General features: G+C 36.6%; 3 protein-coding genes across 4 annotated transcripts; 2 read left to right on the forward strand and 1 right to left on the reverse strand.

Annotated features, from left to right (window-relative positions):
- Positions 1 to 341: 341 nt before the first annotated feature.
- LOC130729563 (cysteine-rich receptor-like protein kinase 42) lies at positions 342 to 4,148 on the forward strand. The gene is made up of 6 exons (XM_057581351.1): positions 342 to 1,306; positions 1,924 to 2,037; positions 2,128 to 2,478; positions 2,617 to 2,851; positions 3,064 to 3,208; positions 3,503 to 4,148. Exons 1-6 carry the CDS (start codon positions 550 to 552, stop codon positions 3,887 to 3,889), a joined length of 1,989 nt encoding a protein of 662 aa, XP_057437334.1. The 5' UTR covers positions 342 to 549; the 3' UTR covers positions 3,890 to 4,148.
- A 1,485-nt stretch (positions 4,149 to 5,633) lies between these two features.
- LOC130729564 (DExH-box ATP-dependent RNA helicase DExH17) lies at positions 5,634 to 16,951 on the reverse strand. 2 transcript variants are annotated; one of them, XM_057581352.1, is made up of 28 exons: positions 16,812 to 16,951; positions 14,029 to 14,115; positions 13,551 to 13,734; positions 13,095 to 13,256; positions 12,479 to 12,716; positions 12,341 to 12,377; positions 12,206 to 12,252; positions 11,938 to 11,975; positions 11,789 to 11,810; positions 11,461 to 11,673; positions 11,172 to 11,328; positions 11,023 to 11,074; positions 10,332 to 10,403; positions 10,074 to 10,123; positions 9,856 to 9,973; positions 9,712 to 9,775; positions 9,514 to 9,597; positions 9,292 to 9,417; positions 9,003 to 9,199; positions 8,735 to 8,923; positions 8,378 to 8,629; positions 8,245 to 8,294; positions 8,077 to 8,094; positions 7,607 to 7,686; positions 7,308 to 7,506; positions 7,163 to 7,200; positions 6,722 to 7,078; positions 5,634 to 6,641 (listed from the first exon to the last, which is right to left on the reverse strand). In XM_057581352.1, exons 2-28 carry the CDS (start codon positions 14,094 to 14,096, stop codon positions 6,028 to 6,030), a joined length of 3,726 nt encoding a protein of 1,241 aa, XP_057437335.1. In that variant the 5' UTR covers positions 14,097 to 14,115; positions 16,812 to 16,951; the 3' UTR covers positions 5,634 to 6,027. The 2 variants fall into 2 exon arrangements, with proteins under 2 accessions (XP_057437335.1, XP_057437336.1); XM_057581353.1 differs by lacking the exon at positions 16,812 to 16,951 and adding an exon at positions 15,065 to 15,265.
- On the forward strand, positions 16,681 to 18,574 carry LOC130729565 (shewanella-like protein phosphatase 2). The gene has a single exon (XM_057581354.1). The coding sequence runs from the start codon at positions 16,887 to 16,889 to the stop codon at positions 18,051 to 18,053; it is 1,167 nt and encodes a 388-aa protein (XP_057437337.1). The 5' UTR covers positions 16,681 to 16,886; the 3' UTR covers positions 18,054 to 18,574.
- Positions 18,575 to 18,901: the final 327 nt, after the last annotated feature.

Raw genomic sequence — 18,901 nt, forward strand, 5'->3', positions numbered from 1 at the left:
CTCATTTAAAAAATATTCTACAATATTCATATCTTTGTTTAATTGATGTTGCATAATTTAACGAGTAATGATATATACACACCTCATTTTTTAAACACTTTATTTCCACCTCTTTCTATTTTTATCTCTCTCATCTTACCATATATCACATCTCATATTTTATCTCTCTTATTTTTTCTTTTCTTCCTATCTCTTTCACAATTTCACCTCTCCACCTCAAAAGAGAGGTGTGGATGAAACATTACTGCAATTTAACTGATGAGATGGAGAAACAGACACCTGACCAAAATAAAAGATATTAAAATGCTAGCTTTCCAACCATTTTCTCTAGAAACACAACAACACCAACAAGAATAAGAAATTTTTGAGGTTGATTGATTGCCTTTGTCCCCCCCTCAAACTCTCTTATTCTCTTGCCTCTTCTTCCAACAAACTTGCAGCAAGGAAGAACAAGTTGTCTTAAAAACAATAACTCTCCCACAAGGTAGGAAGAGAAAGAAACAGTCACAAAACTATAACCATTAACAACAGAATAGGACACACCCTGAAATGGCACCATGGCTTCTCTTATACACCATAGTTTTCTTCTTCTCATGGTGCTCATCACCCTCACTCTGTGACCCAAGAATCTCAGAAGCAGGACTCTACTGCGGCACAACGAGAGCACCATTGAAAGCTAACTTCATCCCAAGCTTTATCAAAGAAATGGAGAATCTCTCTCAGCTGGTAACTGACCACAACTGGGGCACTCACTCCGTCAACATCTCCGGCAGCATCCCCATCTACGGCTTCGCGCAGTGCTTCCACGACCTCTCCCACACTGACTGCCTCCTCTGCTACGCCGCCAGCCGGACCAGGCTCCCCCGCTGCCTCCCTTCCCTCTCTGCTCGTATCTACCTCGACGGCTGCTTCCTCCGCTACGACAACTACAGTTTCTACTCCGAGCGGACTGACCCTGCCAGGGATGCGGTGAACTGCAGCTCGAGGCGCGGCGCGGCAGGTGGCGGAGTGGAGAGGTTGAGGCTGGAGAGGAGTGTAGGGAAGGTTCTTGATGGAGTGGCTGTGAAGGCTGTGGCCAAGGGTGGTGGTTTTGCGGTGGGAGGAGGTGAGGGTGTTTATGCATTGGCGCAGTGCTGGAAAACGGTTAGCAATGAGGGGTGTAGAGATTGCTTGAGGAAAGCTGTGAAGGAGGTTAGAGGGTGCTTGCCTAATAGGGAAGGGAGGGCATTGAATGCTGGGTGTTATTTGAGATACTCAACTGAGAAGTTCTATAATGAAAAAGGTGGAGAGTCTGATAGTCAACATGGTAAGAACTGTAATTGAAATTGAGAAATTTAAATTTGAATCCCATCTGGGATTTTTTTTTTGAAAAATATGTTTTTAGTATGTAATTTGAAGTTCATTCTCTTTTGCAAAACATCATTATGTTGCTCAAGTGCTTTTCAAATTTCCTACACTTCTCAACTTTGGCCTAAAAAGACTCCGATCCAGATCTTAGTGCATACTTGGATACACGGTGTCTTCTGTTCACTCACTGTGATTGAAGTTGGGAAATTAAAATTTGAATCCCATCTGGGAATGTTTCATGTATATTTTTTTAGCAGAGTTTTAAATTGTGGTTGCAGTTGCCGATGCGGGGACTCCAAAACCCGTTATGTTGTGGCTGCAATTGTGGTTGCGGACCGCAATTTGAGACCTTGATTGAGTATGTAATTTGAAATTCATTTTCTTTTGGAAAACATTAGCTTACTCAAGTGGTTTTTCAATTTTCCTATCCTGAACTTTGGCCTGAAAAGACTCCAGTCCAGATTTCATAGATGGCACTGACTGAGAGAGTATTTGCTTTTGTTTCTCAAATACTTTTCATAGCAACCAAACAGTTAGTTATATGTTGATGTCACTGGCTGAGTTTCTGTTTTTCAGGGTCTTTAAAAAGAGGAGCAATAATCGCAGCAGTTTTAGCTGCAGCTGCAGTTATATTGCTGACTTTCTCTGTCTCTTATGCAGCCTTCACAAAATTGTCAAAGATAAAAAAAGGTGAACATTCTGGAAATGAAATTATCTTTATATAACAGCAAGAGAACTGTGAATCATTAGGTGTTAACTTTCTTATGCTGTATCAATTAGGAAACAAAAATCTTGATCAGATTTCCCCTTCCATGAGAAAATCTAGTTTTAACTACAAATACGAAACTCTTGAGAAGGCCACAGATTACTTCAACTCTTCAAGAAAAATAGGCCAAGGTGGAGCTGGTTCAGTTTTCAAAGGTGTTCTCCCGAATGGGAAAGTTGTTGCTGTTAAGAGATTGATCTTCAATAACAGGCAATGGGTGGATGAGTTCTTCAATGAAGTGAATTTGATTAGTGGAATTGAACACAAGAATCTTGTCAAACTATTGGGTTGTAGCATTGAAGGCCCTGAGAGCCTTCTCGTGTATGAGTACTTACCCAAAAAGAGTTTAGATCAATTTCTCTTTGGTAAGTTCTCTTTATCATAGTACAATTTTAAAGTCAATTTCTTTGTTTCATAAGTGAGCTGTGAAAGAAGGGTAATATACATCATATAGTTTATGCATAGTATCCGGAAGGTGACACATTAATCTGCTTAATTTGCAGAAAGGAAAAAAAATGAGATTCTAAACTGGAAGCAGCGGTTTAATATCATTCTTGGTACAGCAGAAGGGCTTTCATATCTTCATGAAGGTTATAAAATAAGAATCATTCATAGAGACATCAAAAGCAGCAACGTTCTTCTGGATGAGAATCTCATTCCTAAGATCGCAGATTTCGGCCTTGCGCGGTGTTTTGGTGCTGATAAGTCACATTTAAGTACTGGAATTGCAGGAACACTGTAAGTCCTTCATTTTAGCATGCATGATATTGTGCATACGCATGTAACTACACATACATAATGAGTGTTAATTCCTGAAATATGTTAGTTCCTTTATAATATATTTGGATTAGTTTCTTTTTACTCAGAATCAATTGTTACACTCAGAAACAATTTCTATTTCTTTAACATGTAAACAATCTTGTTAACAATTCCTTTTTCTATTTTGGCAGAGGTTACATGGCTCCTGAGTACCTAACTAGAGGACAACTAACCGATAAAGCTGATGTCTATAGTTTTGGAGTACTTCTTCTGGAGATTGTAGGTGGAAGGATGAATAATATCTTCAGAGAGGATTCTGGCTCTCTTCTACAAACTGTAAGAATGTCTAAAACTTGAAACAGACCTCATTTTTATATTCAGTATTGATACTTGAACAAACAAACAGTGAAAACACCAACAGACACCTCATTTTTCTCTCTATCTCTCTCTTCTTACATATATGATAACATCAACTACTCTCTCTTCTCTTCCTTTCTCACGCTGAGTGTTTGTTGGATGTCTACACTATGCAGATGTCTACACAACATTTTCCATATATTTTAGGCTACAAGAATTTTCAACACCTTTTCTTGTAATTTACCAAGTGGAAAATTGTCCTTTTGGCATCAGGTTTGGAAACTTTACCAATCAAACACATTGATTGAGGCTGTTGATTCTTGCTTGGGAGATGATTTTCCTGCAACTGAAGCATCAAGGGTGATTCAAATTGGGTTGCTTTGTACACAAGCTTCTGCTTCCATGAGGCCAACCATGACCCAAGTTGTCCACATGTTGAGTAATTCAAATATTGATGTCCCTGTACCAAATCAACCTCCATTTCTGAACACTGGAAATCTAGACTCAGACAGCTCCATAAAATCTTACAGCACAAACAGCTTTGTGTCCAATGCCTTAAAGAAGATTGGAGTGTCCCACAGTTACTCTGAGTCAGAATCCTCTGGTTCACACAACTCTTATGAGCCATCAAGAAGTGAAGAAGCGATAATTCAAGCTTGATTTATATTATATTTCTTGGTTTTGGGGAGTTCATGTCCATATGTTGTGTATTAGCCAGAAAGGTTGAAAGATTAGAGTTAGAACTAATGAAGTCTTTTTTTATTATCCATACAAACAAATGTAAGATAGTAGAAAGGAAAGAAGGTCGCTTGTTAAGGTTGAACACAAGTTCACTAAACTGTATAAAGATGAGAGAGCAGTAACATATATACTTGTTTTCAATGTTACCATAATATTTTGGAAAAGCTTTTTGATGACCCTCCCGAGTGTTGCCCTCTAATAAATGTTAAACTTTAAGTATAAGTAAGAAATAAAAAATAAATAAAGAAGTCTCCGATTGAATAAAAAAGAATGTGTTATGCACTATAAACCCATTATATGTTGATTGAATATCACGGATGCGGGTGCGACCCCTTATATAATTAGCTCATAACATCAAATTATGCATTTAATTCGTCGATAACTTGGCATGAAATTATACATCGAGTTATGTGGATCAAATTTCTCTTAGCCACAATTCCTTCCCCTAAATTCTTTTATCACATTATGTCATCATAATTATATGAAAATGACTATCTTTACTTTTCTTCCAAGCCCAAGAACATGTGGCTTCGTCTGGGTTCTTGGCATTAAATAACATATAGATGGGAATTGGGAACCATTATTGTGGCTCTTTAGAAGTGAAACTGTGTAGGACGGTAGCTGAAATTCAAATTGATGCTTTTTTTTTTTTTTTTTTTGAAGTTCAAATTGATGCTGATGTAAAGCCATTTTCAAATATTGAAGAGAGCAGGGACGGTGCATTAAATTTTTTGCAGGATGCAGTAGCGGTTGAGTTGTTACATTAGCGCCAGTTATGCTGTTTGGCACTGGTTGTGTGGATCCCAGCTGCAATTACTTGGGGTGCTACGTGTGATGAACGTGGATGAGGTTTTGTGGGAACATATATAGTAGCATAAGAGAATTTAGCCTGCAGAGAAATCTTACTAGATATGGTCCTGGTCCTGCTTATTGAATGAGGAAAGCTATAGGAAAGCTATGTCCAACTACTTGCTTCACTAACAACTTTAGCTAATGAATAGTATATTTTAAGTCTTGTTTGAAAGAGACCTTATTAGAGTTTATCTTATAGCAGAAACACTTATGTGGATGCTTGAGAGAGCTTATGTAAACAGCTTATAGCCAACTTATAAGTCGTTTTGAGCTTATAGCCAACCTAAAAGGTTATGCTTATTTATAACATATTTTCATCTTATTTCAATAATTTCTTACATTAGTTTATGAATAGGCGATTATTGTGTAACATTTATGGCGTAAACGCTTATGATGAAGAAACAGTTTAAATCGATCCAGCAGAAGATTGTTTGTAATGAAGAGATATGAAAGCAGCTGAGAGCTTGGCATACCATGGCAACTTGCTTGCTTCTAGCCATAGAGAGAATTATGAATCCTACAATCTGTTGAAGAATCAGAACATGGTAGTCCTGGAGGAAGAACCATTTGAAATATTGAGGAAAAGCAATTACTTTCATAGTTTCATAGGACCACAGTTAAATCCCCTTACATATCACACTTAATCTACAGGTTGCCACATTGACAGGAAGAACAGAAAAAGTTGAAAAGCTAAAGCAATAGATTAAAAAACACATAAGCATGGGAGCATGTCATGATAAACCAGTTTACTAAGGGGAAAAAAATGAAATATGCACTTTTCCAAGCGGAGTGTAAGTGTGAATTCTTTTCTGTCAAAATATTCAAATTTTCATTTAGCATCTAAATGAATCTTTCATAACCAGATGGTAATCATTCTACCAGAATCAAAAGAAATCAGACACCTGGACAATCATAGGGGGAAAACCTCTAATCTACCTAGTGATCCACCAATTGATAAAACAGTTAAACTCGCAAGTATAATAGAAAACTGCCTCATTGTTCATTTTCATTAAACAACAATCTACCATCAATACTTTGTTCAATATTATGTAAGTAGGAAAACTCCTTCATAACATGGACAACACAGACATCAGTATAACTAATTAACTACAATCCTACAGTGCCACCTGCTAACTGTTCACCTAACAGGAGGACATTCGTAGCAGTTCGTTCAATGAATAAAAGTTGCGACAGTGAACAATGTATCAGAGAAAGGAAAATACACTCTTAAACCCAAGATATGACTCTGCTTCCTTCATTTGGCCAGTAGTTTCCAAATAACAGCACTGTCTTCTTATTTCACTTGATCTAGACTTTTCTTCTGATTCTCTAGAAGAGCAGTGTTGCTTCTTACCACTCTCTGCAAAGCATCCAGCATCTAACGACCGCTTTTTCTCCTTCACCATTGAAAAACTAACAATTGGATTATAAATGGATGATTGAATAGAATTATTGCTGAAAGCGCTCTTATTTAGTACTCCATCTACGCAGCCGAAACCTTCAGAATTCTTATGTTTTACCTCAGTACCAGCTTGAATACTGGATGAATACTTTTTGACATCAGCAGTTCCCTTATATGAAGGAAGCATATCATCAGTGACCATGTCCAAGGAATTTATCTCTGTTGCCATGCCCAAAGTAGCTTTCAAAGAACTGGAATGATTATTTGTGAATGATTCGGTTTTGTGGACCATTGAATTCATGTAATCAAGCTCGCTAGGAAGTGGGAAATCCTTAGATTTTCTCCTTATATGGTCAAAAATTGTTTCTTCAGTTGATTTTTCATAATTTCTTGCTTCAGGTTCAGGGATGAAAATACCTACAGCAACACAAAGAAACAATAATGACATAAGAAGTGAAAAGGTGATTACCAAATCACATGCTAGTACAAAGGTGTACCTGAATCAACTGCACTGCTCATGTTATTTGAGCTTTCAGCTGTATTATGATCATTTAAAGTCAAATAAAGGTTGATATCATCGTGTTCTGCCTTTCTGAGCTGAGGAAGCAAATTGACATCAGTTTTTCGAGGAACTTCGAGCTTGTCTTCTTCATCCAGAATAACTACCTCATGATGATAGTCAGGCCTCTTCTCACGGACATGATTTCTTGCAAGGACCTCCATTGGTGGACAGCGAATATTGTCCAATGCAGATAGGAGAGAAAAGTTTTTGGCTTTCTCCCTTATGTGGTCAAATACTGTTTTCTCAGTGATGATTTTGCATTTGTCTTCTTCAGCCTCAAAAGCACGCCCACCTTCCAGACAAAACTAGTAGGTGAAGTGAATAATGTATATTAGAAAGTCATAAAAAGTTAATAAAATCATATCTGGAGTGCTACCTTCCTCTAACTCCTCATCCAAGAGGTCAAAACTAGGGCTGCAATAGAAGAACACTTTAAAATGTTAGGTCGTTTCCAAAAACTATACTAATACGACAAGAAGATAAAATATCCATGTAAAAAATTTCAAGGGAAGTTGACTTACATGGAATCATATTCCTCCTTGTCCTTGCTCAAAACGCTTATCTCTTTCGTTGGTATATGAGGTACTGTTATGTTGTCATCTTCTATGACATACACCTCTTCAGGTGGAGGAAAGGAAGCCTGCTTCCTGCTTCGTTTTAAGCTCACATTTGATTTGCTCTCTTTTATTAAGGAAAGCTTTTCGTGGACATCAATACCAACTGTATGAGAAAAACTATGAGTTTGAGTTTAAATTCCACAACTTAGGCGAACAATATTGGAGAGGATTTATAATTTGGACATATATTAACCACATCTTACTGTATTCTTCGAATATAAAATCAGCTTTGATAGTTTGCTTCCCTTGTGGGACGGGCACAAGAATTGTTGTGCTGTATGGGCTGCAATATGAAAAGGTAATGATATCAGCCTAAAATTTGTGGCAGACTATAAAAAATATGTAGCAGAAGAGCTGTTGACTACTGCGGAGTAAGAGTCATAGTATAATTTATTGATTTTCCGGCTTGTAGTAGTAATGATAACTGTTTACATTATCCAGTCCATAAGACGTAATAAATTTTTACAATTTGCAAGCAAGCAAATTTCCAGCCCTCCCCTTTACAAGTACAATGGTCATTATATTATATAGTGCATTTTATGTGGTGTGGCTTTTTGTTTAAATATTTACAGAAATTTTTCCTGATTAAAATTCTTAACACACTTTAGTCTGGAATGCTCTACAATATATTGTTTCTGCTGCAAAAATAAAGCCAAGATTTCAATTCATGTACCTGGAGAACTGATCAACCCTGTAGAAATGATTTGCAAAACATTAAACAATAATTAGATGAGGTAAGAACAATTTGTACTAATAGTTTTCCATAATACCAATGAGTCAATACCATCAAGGAGACATAATGCACTATGAAGTCACAAAAGAAATAGTAAGACGTCATCACCTAATTTTTTCATGAAAGAGAATAGTGTTGTCTTCCTCTGAAGCAATGATCTGCGAGAAAGAGATTGGGCAACTTAATTTAATTATTAAATGCTTCAAAGACTCCCTCCTTACAAAACATTCAGATAACACACCATATCTGCATAATGACGTTTAGCTGACTGGCCGGACTGTGATATCCTAGTCAATGTTAGTACTAGCTTGGGCTTTCCTCCGGTATGGCTCTTGATTTCTACAAGCTTCAGATCAACTTTTGGAGGAAGTGATAGTAGAGAATCCTTAATATGGTTACCAAATGGGTATTTTCGACCAGTCACTATTTCTATTCTCCTTGGATCAGCTTCAGCGAGTGCCTCAAATGATTTAATGTCCATTGAGCGCAGTGCCTAAAAAGAGCATCAAAATAAGAAAAGCATGCAATTAAAGGATAGCCCATGTGTACTAGCAATTATTATTTGCAGTAATAACATAAGAAAAACCATGAATATTACCTTTGCTGTAACCATCCCAATTCCAGGTAACTGTTTTAGAAGGTATGGACTATCATCCCAAAGTTTCTGGTCAAGTGATTTGGCTAGAAGAGCTGAATTCACAGCTCCTTTGTAATTCCTTTTACAAACAAAATAATCTTTCATGCATCTTAGAATTCTACATCCATTCAAGCATATAGAATTCATGTCCTGTTACATTAAGTGTACTTAGTCACTAAGATTTACATGTTGATCTGTAGCAAAAGATACTGATTCTACAATACCGCACCTGAATTAGAGATAGGTCATGAACAGAAGGGTCACCAGTTAAGCAGTCATTTGCTAAAATAAATATCTTTTCTTCTCTTGTTTGAATGCGCTTTTTCTTTTTCCCTTTATCGCCAAGAATGTGAAAGCGAAGACGGCCATCTTTATCAGCATTGATCTCATTCAAGATCTTCTTCTCATTGCGTCTGAGCTGTATCCCTTCATTAGCCAGTAAATAATCGTGTCAATATTTAATGTTGAAATTGTGTCCTCATATAATATATTAAAAAGATTAACAAATATATCTTCACATGCAATTTCTTCTGCGCAGCACACAACATGAAGTGCATCTTCAAAGCTGCAGTTTTCAGGAGTCCGCATGATCTGTTTCATAGTATTAAATCTCAAATAGTACTTTGTCATTAACCTTCCAGGATCTAAGGCAGGAAAAGAGAAATATCAGCGGCCAAGTTTGGATTGGAATCTTTCACAAATGCATAAGAAATATTAATTATGCTTAAAGATGTCTTTACCTAGTGGTCTCAAGAGGAAACCATCTTCATCAACCCAGACCAGTTGATGGTTTGATAACTCATTAACTTTCTGAACACAAATCTCTGTCATAACATAGCTTCATAAGTTATAGAGGGGAAGGGGGGGGGGACTGCCTAGGAGAAAAGGACATACAAAATATAAGGCAATAAAATACAATCGAATGAAGACAATTGTACCTTGCACATGCTTCTCAAAACGATCGCCAGAAATTTCTTTACTAATTGCATAGTTCACAGGGTTCTGCTTGGGCATAAAAATTTTCATCACACGGGATGGGAGAAACTTTACAATAAAACTAAAAGATATTCGGGTTCACACACCTTTTTCATTCTAACATACAAATATGAGCATTTCATCCACTCAATTGCTTTTGTAATATCAGATACTGTCAGTTGAACTATTTCAGCAAGTAAATGCTCCGTCACACATGAAAGCAATCTATGGTAAGCAAACATCAATTAGCTTAACAGGATAAATGCACAATGTTTACAGAATTTGAGCAATGTTCGAGGATGCAGTATGAAAGGAGCAGTCTTACTGTGATTCCACAACTTCACAGCCATTCAAGAGATTCTCATACAAATGAACCTGTAGTATAATAAGAGGTCATATTTTCAAAGAGTTCATGATCACAATTGAAGAATTTGGGGAGTGAAAAAGTAAGAAAGTATTATGCAGGCCAATAGCAGAGATAGATAGATAGATATAGATAGATATATATATATATATATATATATATATATATATATATAGAGAGAGAGAGAGAGAGAGAGTATGTGCAAGTAGCATAGTTCACCGTTTCTCTCCTTGTCATGATTATAACCATGCCTGTATCATCAAATGGTGGTCGGCCTGCTCTTCCACTCATCTGTACCATAAAACGTTTCCCACAAATGATATAATAACAAAGTAAATATATCTGAAGATTGTGTCTGCTTTTGTTGTAACTGCAACTCTTATGATGGAAATGGTCTGTAACATAACTGACTTTCTGAAAGCAAATATCTAGTGTATATGTGCGTTTTTGCGTCGGAACACACCAAGACATTATTTTGACCAACAGATCCCCATTGTTACTTCTCCATTTGCTTATATATATGAATTTGGGCAAACTCAAAAACGAACATATTCCAGATGACAAGGACACCCATAATAGGTCAAGTAGTCCACTTGGTTTTTGAAAATTATGAGCTATTTCAACTAAGAGAATAAAGTCACTAAAACAAAATGCACATCCTAATCATAGGCTATCTATATATGTAGTGGTGCTAGTAACCAAAGAAACTTCTTAAAATAACAAAACAAATCCTCTATTGCTAGGTTTAGTAGTCAAGCCTATACTTCTACACATGCTAGATGTATTGATGCGAGGTTCAAATTAAGGAGACCTTGTATGCTGAAATTCATAATTATGCATATCATTAGCTATTTTGCAATATTCTATGCAGAAAAACTAAAACTATTGTAAAGTATCTGGAGAAGAAAACCTGCAATATAGTGGAGCGGTCATATTCCATATAGAGACCTTTTTCCTTGTTGCTGAACATAATGAACGTTTTAATAAGTCAATTTTTGAAAAACAGGTTTTTTAAATATACTCAATGAAATTCATAAAACATTAAAATGTATAACATACAAGTGCTGTGTTGATTTAATAACAACTGTATGTGCTGGGAGGTTGATTCCATGGGCTAGTGTATTTGTAGTGCAGAGTACTTGAATGTCACCTTTGAGAAAAAGGCCTTCCACAATATTGCGATCTTTGAGGCAAAGCCCTCCATTGTGATAACCAACTTCAGCAAAATCATTTTCTAAAAGTCACACAACTACCAATTTGAAATTCAAATGCACGTTTATGGGTTTGCAATCACTTTCCACTAGACATTGTAATTTAGCCAAAACAAAGATATAGGTATATTGCATACCACCGTAAAGAATATATGATTGCATTTGCTTGTCACTGAGTGATAGAGAAGCCTCCCTCAGTCGATCTATCTGTTCGCTGTTTGTAATGAATGGATTTGATTGACCAAAAGTCATGACAATTTGAGAGAGTCGCTGAGCTGCTTCTTGTGCTCCTTTTCTTGTTGAACAAAATATAAGAGCAGATTTTCCTCTAGAGAATTGCATGAGAATATCTGAAATCATTTGTGTTTATAGAATGATGACTTTTCTCCTCATATAGAAATGTTGATGAGAGAAAGTTAGAAAGTATAAAGCTGTTAATTGGTAGGCTGAAGTATGCCTGCTTACCAAAAATGTAGTTTTGAAGACGCTGCACAGTAGAGTAAATCAGAAATCAAGAAAAGTTCAGTTGCTAAAATGGATTATCTAAAAGTAGTGTATCCTATAACAAACAATCAAGATCGAAACTACCTAAACTTTGTAAACATTAAACTAACCTTCTCGAATAGAAAGTCATTCTTGGCCGGGGCATACCCTGCATAAATTTGGTAGTACAGCAATAATTAAATAATTCTGATTTACTGCAAGGACTATAGGCTAAGAACCCCAAGACATTGACAGATATACAATTCAAAGACACTAATTGAAATTAGTAGTCTTTTAGAGCTGCCATCTTGGTTGCATAGATTTTACAATAGGATACAATGAATGCAAAATGATAAGAAGCTAATTTAGTCACGGATATGTTCAAATGTATGAGCATACCAAAAACCTTGGTTGTCAGCTTAACTGGCCTCATTTCTTCTCCAAACCTGTGAAATCCAAAAGCAAAGAGTTTTTTGGATAATAACTTTCAGCCTCATTTCATGTCACATGGTGAACGTGGATGACGAGAACTACCTTTTAATCCCTTGGTGAGGAACCTTAAGCCATTCAGCTGCAACATTTCACATTTTTCATGAAAACTTTCCCATGGTGTTTACATGTTATTTTAGGCTCCATAAGTCTTGTTGTAACATCAATTTAAACAAAAATTACCTAGATCCTCAATATTTGGAATTGTAGCAGACACAGCTAGGAACCGGACTTGAGCCAGAGGATTTAATTTCATTTTCGGATTACAAGAGACAAGTTTTATTCTGCTAACAATTGCTTCCACAGCAGCTCCACGTGGATCATTCAACAGATGAACTTCATCAATCAGTAGAAGCGCTATGTCACTGAAAAAGCTCAAGCCACCACCTTCTATACCATATCGTGACACTGCATCGAATTTCTGTTCATTGGAAACAAGTTTAGCCATCTCCTATAGTGTCAATAAATCAGTCATATTTTGGGCATGTTCGCATGCATGTCATCAAGGATCTCTATCAAAGTGATACAAGGCTAAGAAGACCCCAAAAGTACCAATTATAGGAAGTCAAAGAGGGGATGTTTATTTATTGATCAAAATTTGTCTTGGTGTAGGTTAATTTCTTTCTAAAAAAAGGCTTCTTGTAGTGCTAGGTATTAGGGAACATATGCATAAACATCATAATTCAACATAATATTGAAATCTATATCCATCTAATATTTCAAAGAAAAAAACAAGTATGCTAAAGATTAAGCAGTCTTGGTCTACCGATGATTAGACAACTTTCATTTGCATACTGACCTCAGGAGTGGTCAGAACAATATCTGCTTCATTAATATTCCTTGAAGTGTATGATTCACTGTCACCTGTCAGCTCCAGGCAATTTATCCCCCATGGTTCAAACTTCTGATTCCAGTCACGGAGTTTCTCCTGTACTAAAGCCTTAGATGGTGCTATATAGATCTTGACACCATGTGAGAAGATCATTATACCAACAATTAGTAACTGATAAGTGATAATGGAATTACTTATCAAATTGCAAGCTTTCTATGATTTAGTGATTTACCCTGTACAAAAGCTTGGGTTGTTCATTATGTGCCGATGCAATATGAGTCATATTTTTAGTAAAAACTTATTGGGTTTATAACATCGAACAAGGAGAAAGAGAACCTGACTATAGGCTTTTTCTTTCCTTGAACAGGAACCAATACTATGAGAGAATTTTTAACAGCTGTAATCTTTTGAGAAAGGACTTACTGTTTTAAGAGATCCCTTTACATGTATGAATCTTCCCTCTGCAGATATGAACCTGGAGAGAAGCCTCAAAATGCAAAGCTCAAAGAGTACTGTTTTACCACTCCCAGTTGGTGCAGAGATTACCATGTTTATGTCAGAGTGGAAACAGACAGGAAAGCATTCACTCTGAAGTGAATTAAAATATCTGTATGCCATATAACATAGGTAGATCATTATGCTAATCAAGAAACCTTGTGACTTGTGAGATCATTTTACATGCATAGTTGCATACTATTTTCTGAACCTAGACAATCAGAGGTTTGAAACTGTACTGACAAATTACCAGGTGTTATATAATGTTGAAGAACTTAATGATAGATGATAATCATCTCTTACATAATACCACATCAATATACAAATAAGCTAATATGCTAAAGACTAAAAGCTTCAGTGCAGAAAAACTGAACTTAGTAAGTATTTCACGAAAAAAGTACAGTACCTGAAACTAAAACATGATTGAAAAGGTGCAGGCAAATCGAACACGGACTTCAATGAATATGAATCCATAATCAGGATGCTGAATTAACTACACAAAAACCAGTTGAAAAAAGAATCAGTTAAAAAGTAAAGAAAGAAACAAAATCATTAAGGTAACTAATCAAGCAAGTATGATAAGATATAATAACACTGTATACAACAACTGTTCATGTCAAGATCCTTATTTCATCCCCAACTTTAGCACTTATCATTTTATCCCCCAGCTTTAGCACTTGTATGAAGATGCATGAATAGAAGTTTGCGTCGCTCACACACATTATAGAAACACGAGTGGGTGAATATAAATGGAGGACTAATATGACAAGTAGAAGCATGAGTTGAGGACTTTGATTTCTATTTCTTTAGTATAGGGACTAATGTGACTAGGCATACCAATTACCAAGCAAGCTAGTAATATCTTGACAAAAAAAAAATGATGAAATGCAAGTCAAATTCACAACTGAAAAGGAATATCAACAGATTTCAAAATAAAAATGAAAGTTACATCGAATATTGATAGAAATTATCAGCAAACCAAAGCTTCTAAATCTCTGTCAACACCTAATTCAACTTCTCCCTCTCCCTCTCTCTCACAAAAAATAAATTCGAAATTGCTTGCTAACTGATAACTCACGAAAATGAAAAATATCTTCAACAAAGCAACCACTAGCCATCAGATACAACTAAATTCATGAAAAAATATTCGGAAAAATTTGAAAATCCGATATCTACTGAAATTTTTCGGTTACAGATTATTTAGATTCAGCGATTCATCGCAATACGAATTTGACAAGAAAAAACAACAAAATCATTTCTCAGTAGCAGATTTCTTGAAGCTCAAAAGTGCAATTGGTGGATTCAGCGATTATTCTGAGATTAATTGAGTAGAATTGCATCAATAACTTAAAATTAACATAGGAAACGAGGAGATTAACAAACGAAGCAAAATTGACTTAGAAGAGAAACATAGAAACTGAATTGAGCTTTCTGTTGAGTACCTCAAATACAGTGGCAGATCTAGTTACTCAAGCATGCGCAGAGAGAGAGAGAGAGAGATCGGAAACCTGAGAGAGGAAGAAGATGATGAAGGTAGGTTCATGCGGTTTCAAATCGGGAATGCCGAGATGAAAAGGCGCAGTTCGGTTCGCAGAGAGAGAGAGAGAGAGAGGGAGATTTGAATCGAGCGGGTAAACTAGTAGACGAAAAATGAATGAGATGGTATTTATAGTTTGTTGGAGTCCTCTGGCCGGGAAATCCATGTGACTACTTGTAAGTTAACCGCTTCATATTGAATAAAGTAGGATTTTTAACTCTTAAGCAAAACAGAAAAGAGAATGAAAATGAAAAGAGGATTGATTTATTTTATTCACATTTCAATTTATCTTTCATTTTATTTTCACATATCTTTTTATTTTATTCTTATCATATCATTTATCACATCCGTCAATTCTCTCCCATTTTTTCTTTATCCACAAAGTAGTGGTGAATTTCATTTGTAAACAAAGTAAAAATTAAACTATTGAGTACTAAATACACCTTATTTGGGGGTAAATTTATTTGTGTACTCTTTTTATTTTGATAATTTGAAGCCCAGAAAAACAAATACTACACTACTTTTGGGGATACAACCCCAGATACATCATTCAGCGGATATTACATAAGTAAAAATTAAACTATTGAATACACCTTATTTAGGGGTAAATTTATTTGTATACTATCTACCACTATACCTATCATCTCGGTGCATACTAACTTATTTTTCATTTTAAAGTGTAAATGATATAATTGATTTTCTATTTATTGTTGTTTTTCGTTCTAATTTTTTATTTTATAAATTAGTTTTTGAAATTGGTCATGAATTCAACAAATATGTAGTCTTTTACACTTAAGGCCCCGTTTGGTGGTCATGACAGGATAGTAATCATATACTGTTGTTATCTGTTGTGTGTTGCGCCAGCAGGATAGGATAACACTATCTTGTCTCCTATCATATCTTGTCCATCATGTGTAAAAGTTATCCTGAGGGGGGAGTTAGGATAGAACAGGATAGAATACCAGTTATATATTTTCTTTCAATATCTAACTCCAAATTAATTTATTTTATTATTATATAATGTATAATAATATTAATTAATAAATATAAAAATATTAATTTAACTAAAATAAAAAATAAATAAAATTATTTATAATAGACTACTTACTTATAAATATTGATTTATTATTAATAATAGACTAATTTAATATTTTCATCTCCTATTATTTAAAAATTATTTATCTACTTATATAACAATTTAAATATAAATTACTTTTAAAATAATAATATTTTAAATTTAATTAATTTTTATTATTTATCATGTGTCACAATTGAGTGAAAACCAATTGGTTACAAATATTGATTTTTTTAAGAGTAAATAGACTAATTTTCTATTTTCATCTAATATTATTTAAAATTATTTATCTACTTATATAATACTACTACTTTATTATTTCAGATTCTCTAACAACAAAAACGAAAATTAAATATTTTATTTGATAACTTACATTATAATTATATAATTATAATTATTTAGCTAAAGAACTGAAGATTCATTGAATCCTGCAAAAGCCCAAAAGAAAGACTGAAGAGATTTCCACATATTCGGCGTGACTACGAAGAAGCAAACTCATCAATTTCTTTCCTCACTCGTGTTGCAATAAAACAAAAATACTAGTATATATAAAAACACCATCATGCTTAGTGCTTACCCTCAAGAAATTGCAGGGAAGAACAGACCCCACTGTGTTGAGACTTGAGAGGGAACCACCGTGAATCGAATCGCAATGGGAAGCGAAGAAGAAACCTCAACCTCAACCTCATTCTGCCACCACGTACCCAACCTCCTCTCATCATTCGTCGACACCTTCGTCGACTTCTCCGTCAGCGGCCTCTTCCTCCTCCCTCCACCGCCTCCCTCTCCGCTTCCCACGCGCCTCCCCTCTCAATCCCGCCTAATCGCAATCGGTGACCTCCACGGCGACCTCGACCGGTCCAAGCAAGCCCTCCGCCTCGCCGGCCTCATTGACTCCTCCGACCGCTACGCTGGAGGCTCCGCCACCGTCGTCCAGGTCGGCGACGTCTTCGACCGCGGCGGCGACGAGCTCAAGATCCTCTACTTTCTCGAGAAATTAAAGCGCGAGGCCGCAAGATGCGGCGGGAACATCATCACCATGAACGGTAACCACGAGATCATGAACGTCGAGGGCGATTTCCGATTCGCTACGGAGTCTGGTGTCGAGGAGTTTAAATCTTGGCTGGAATGGTTCCGATTAGGGAACAAGATGAAAACCCTCTGCAACGGTTTGGAACCGCCGAGGGATCCCTTGGAAGGCGTCACCGTCACCCCCCGCGGCGGCGTGAGGAGCGAGCTCCTCGACGGGTTTCGGGCTAGGGTTGCGGCTTTGAGACCTAACGGTCCAATCTCGAGAAGATTCTTATCGCAAAACGTCACCGTTTTGGTCGTTGGCGACTCGCTCTTCGTCCATGGCGGATTGTTACCGAAGCACGTGAAGTATGGGTTGGAGAAAATCAACGAGGAGGTGAGGGATTGGGTTAATGGTTCCTCCGGTCTGGTATCGCCGTCGTATTGCCGGGGGAGAAACGCCGTGGTTTGGCTGAGGAAATTCTCCAATGAGGCTGCGCAGGATTGTGATTGTTCAACCCTAGAGTATGTTCTTTCCACGGTTCCCGGCGTGAAGAGGATGGTGATGGGGCATACTATTCAGACGGTTGGGATTAACGGGGTTTGCGATAACCGGGCGATTCGGATTGATGTGGGGATGTCAAAAGGGTGTGGTGGTGGTTTGCCTGAGGTTTTGGAGATTAATGGGAATTCGGGTTTGCGGATATTGACTTCGAATCCTTTGTATCAGAACGCGAAGAAGGAGAAAGAGATTGGATTGTTGGTTCCGGAAATTGATATACCTAAGCAAGTTGAAGTTAAGGCTTAGTGAGAATTCTCTGCCCTGTGTTTTTCATGGTTGTTTGTTTAATTATGGGGGTTTGAAGGTTTTGGGTGATGAATTGATGATGCTGATTCCTTTCAAACTTCATAGATGTTTGTTTACTTCTTTAATTGATAGCAGCTTCTTTGCGGTTGTTGAAGTGCCCTGTGTTCTTCCTCCGCCGCTCATAACCAGGTCAGCTCCGTCGTCCACGGTTTATACCGGTTTGCCTAGCCTAGTCTTGGTTACTTGTTTCCTTATATTGTCTCATTCGAGTTTGTTTTCTTTTTTCTTAGCTTCTGGTTTCAGGCTTAATTTTCTGATTTTAGTTAGTGGCTTTCTGGATTAGATCAACTTCACACTCCACAATCATTAATGCCATATTCTTCTCTTGGTTAAAAATAGTGTTAGGTTGAGTTTAAAACCCTGACCTTGCTTACTTGTTTGCATTAACTTATAGCTTATTGTATTCGATGATGAATTGATTGTGGTATTTGAAAAAAAAAACTAACAGGTCACTTTAATTTCATGGTGAGCATTAGTTTAGAAGTTCACAGCTTGTTCTTACTTAACACCGAGTGTTTCAACTAGAAGGATGCATCCCTTAAGCTAAAAAATAGTAAATTTTGTGGTAGGATTTCTTATTCCCTATGCTTTCTTTTCATACACTATCAAAATTCTTAACTTTCCAAGAATCAATTTATGAGAACTTCCCGAGAATCAATTTATGAGTGTAATCAGTTGCTTGAATAATTATCCATGGCCATGCTCTAGGGTCCTTGTGTTGTGGCTTTGCTGTAGCTCTCCGCGGGTTTGTTGTGCTGGTTGGCTCCCTTGTCGTTGGTGCTTGTTCC

The sequence above is a fragment of the Lotus japonicus genome, chromosome 1 (assembly GCF_012489685.1).
Source record: "Lotus japonicus ecotype B-129 chromosome 1, LjGifu_v1.2".
Classification (NCBI taxonomy): domain Eukaryota; kingdom Viridiplantae; phylum Streptophyta; class Magnoliopsida; order Fabales; family Fabaceae; genus Lotus; species Lotus japonicus.

What these genes read in the sequence shown, in the direction of transcription:
- LOC130729563 (XM_057581351.1), top strand. Translation starts at nt 550, where the DNA reads ATGGCACCATGGCTTCTCTTATACACCATAGTTTTCTTCTTCTCATGG. An exon ending in ATTGTCAAAGATAAAAAAAG is followed by an intron (nt 2,038 to 2,127) that starts GTGAACATTCTG and finishes TGTATCAATTAG; the next exon opens with GAAACAAAAATCTTGATCAG. An exon ending in ACTGGAATTGCAGGAACACT is followed by an intron (nt 2,852 to 3,063) that starts GTAAGTCCTTCA and finishes CTATTTTGGCAG; the next exon opens with AGGTTACATGGCTCCTGAGT.
- LOC130729564 (XM_057581352.1), bottom strand. Translation starts at nt 14,096, where the DNA reads ATGGATTCATATTCATTGAAGTCCGTGTTCGATTTGCCTGCACCTTTT. An exon ending in ATGACTTTCTATTCGAGAAG is followed by an intron (nt 11,811 to 11,937) that starts GTTAGTTTAATG and finishes TCTACTGTGCAG; the next exon opens with CGTCTTCAAAACTACATTTT. An exon ending in TCTTCAAAACTACATTTTTG is followed by an intron (nt 11,674 to 11,788) that starts GTAAGCAGGCAT and finishes AAATGATTTCAG; the next exon opens with ATATTCTCATGCAATTCTCT.
- LOC130729565 (XM_057581354.1), top strand. Translation starts at nt 16,887, where the DNA reads ATGGGAAGCGAAGAAGAAACCTCAACCTCAACCTCATTCTGCCACCAC.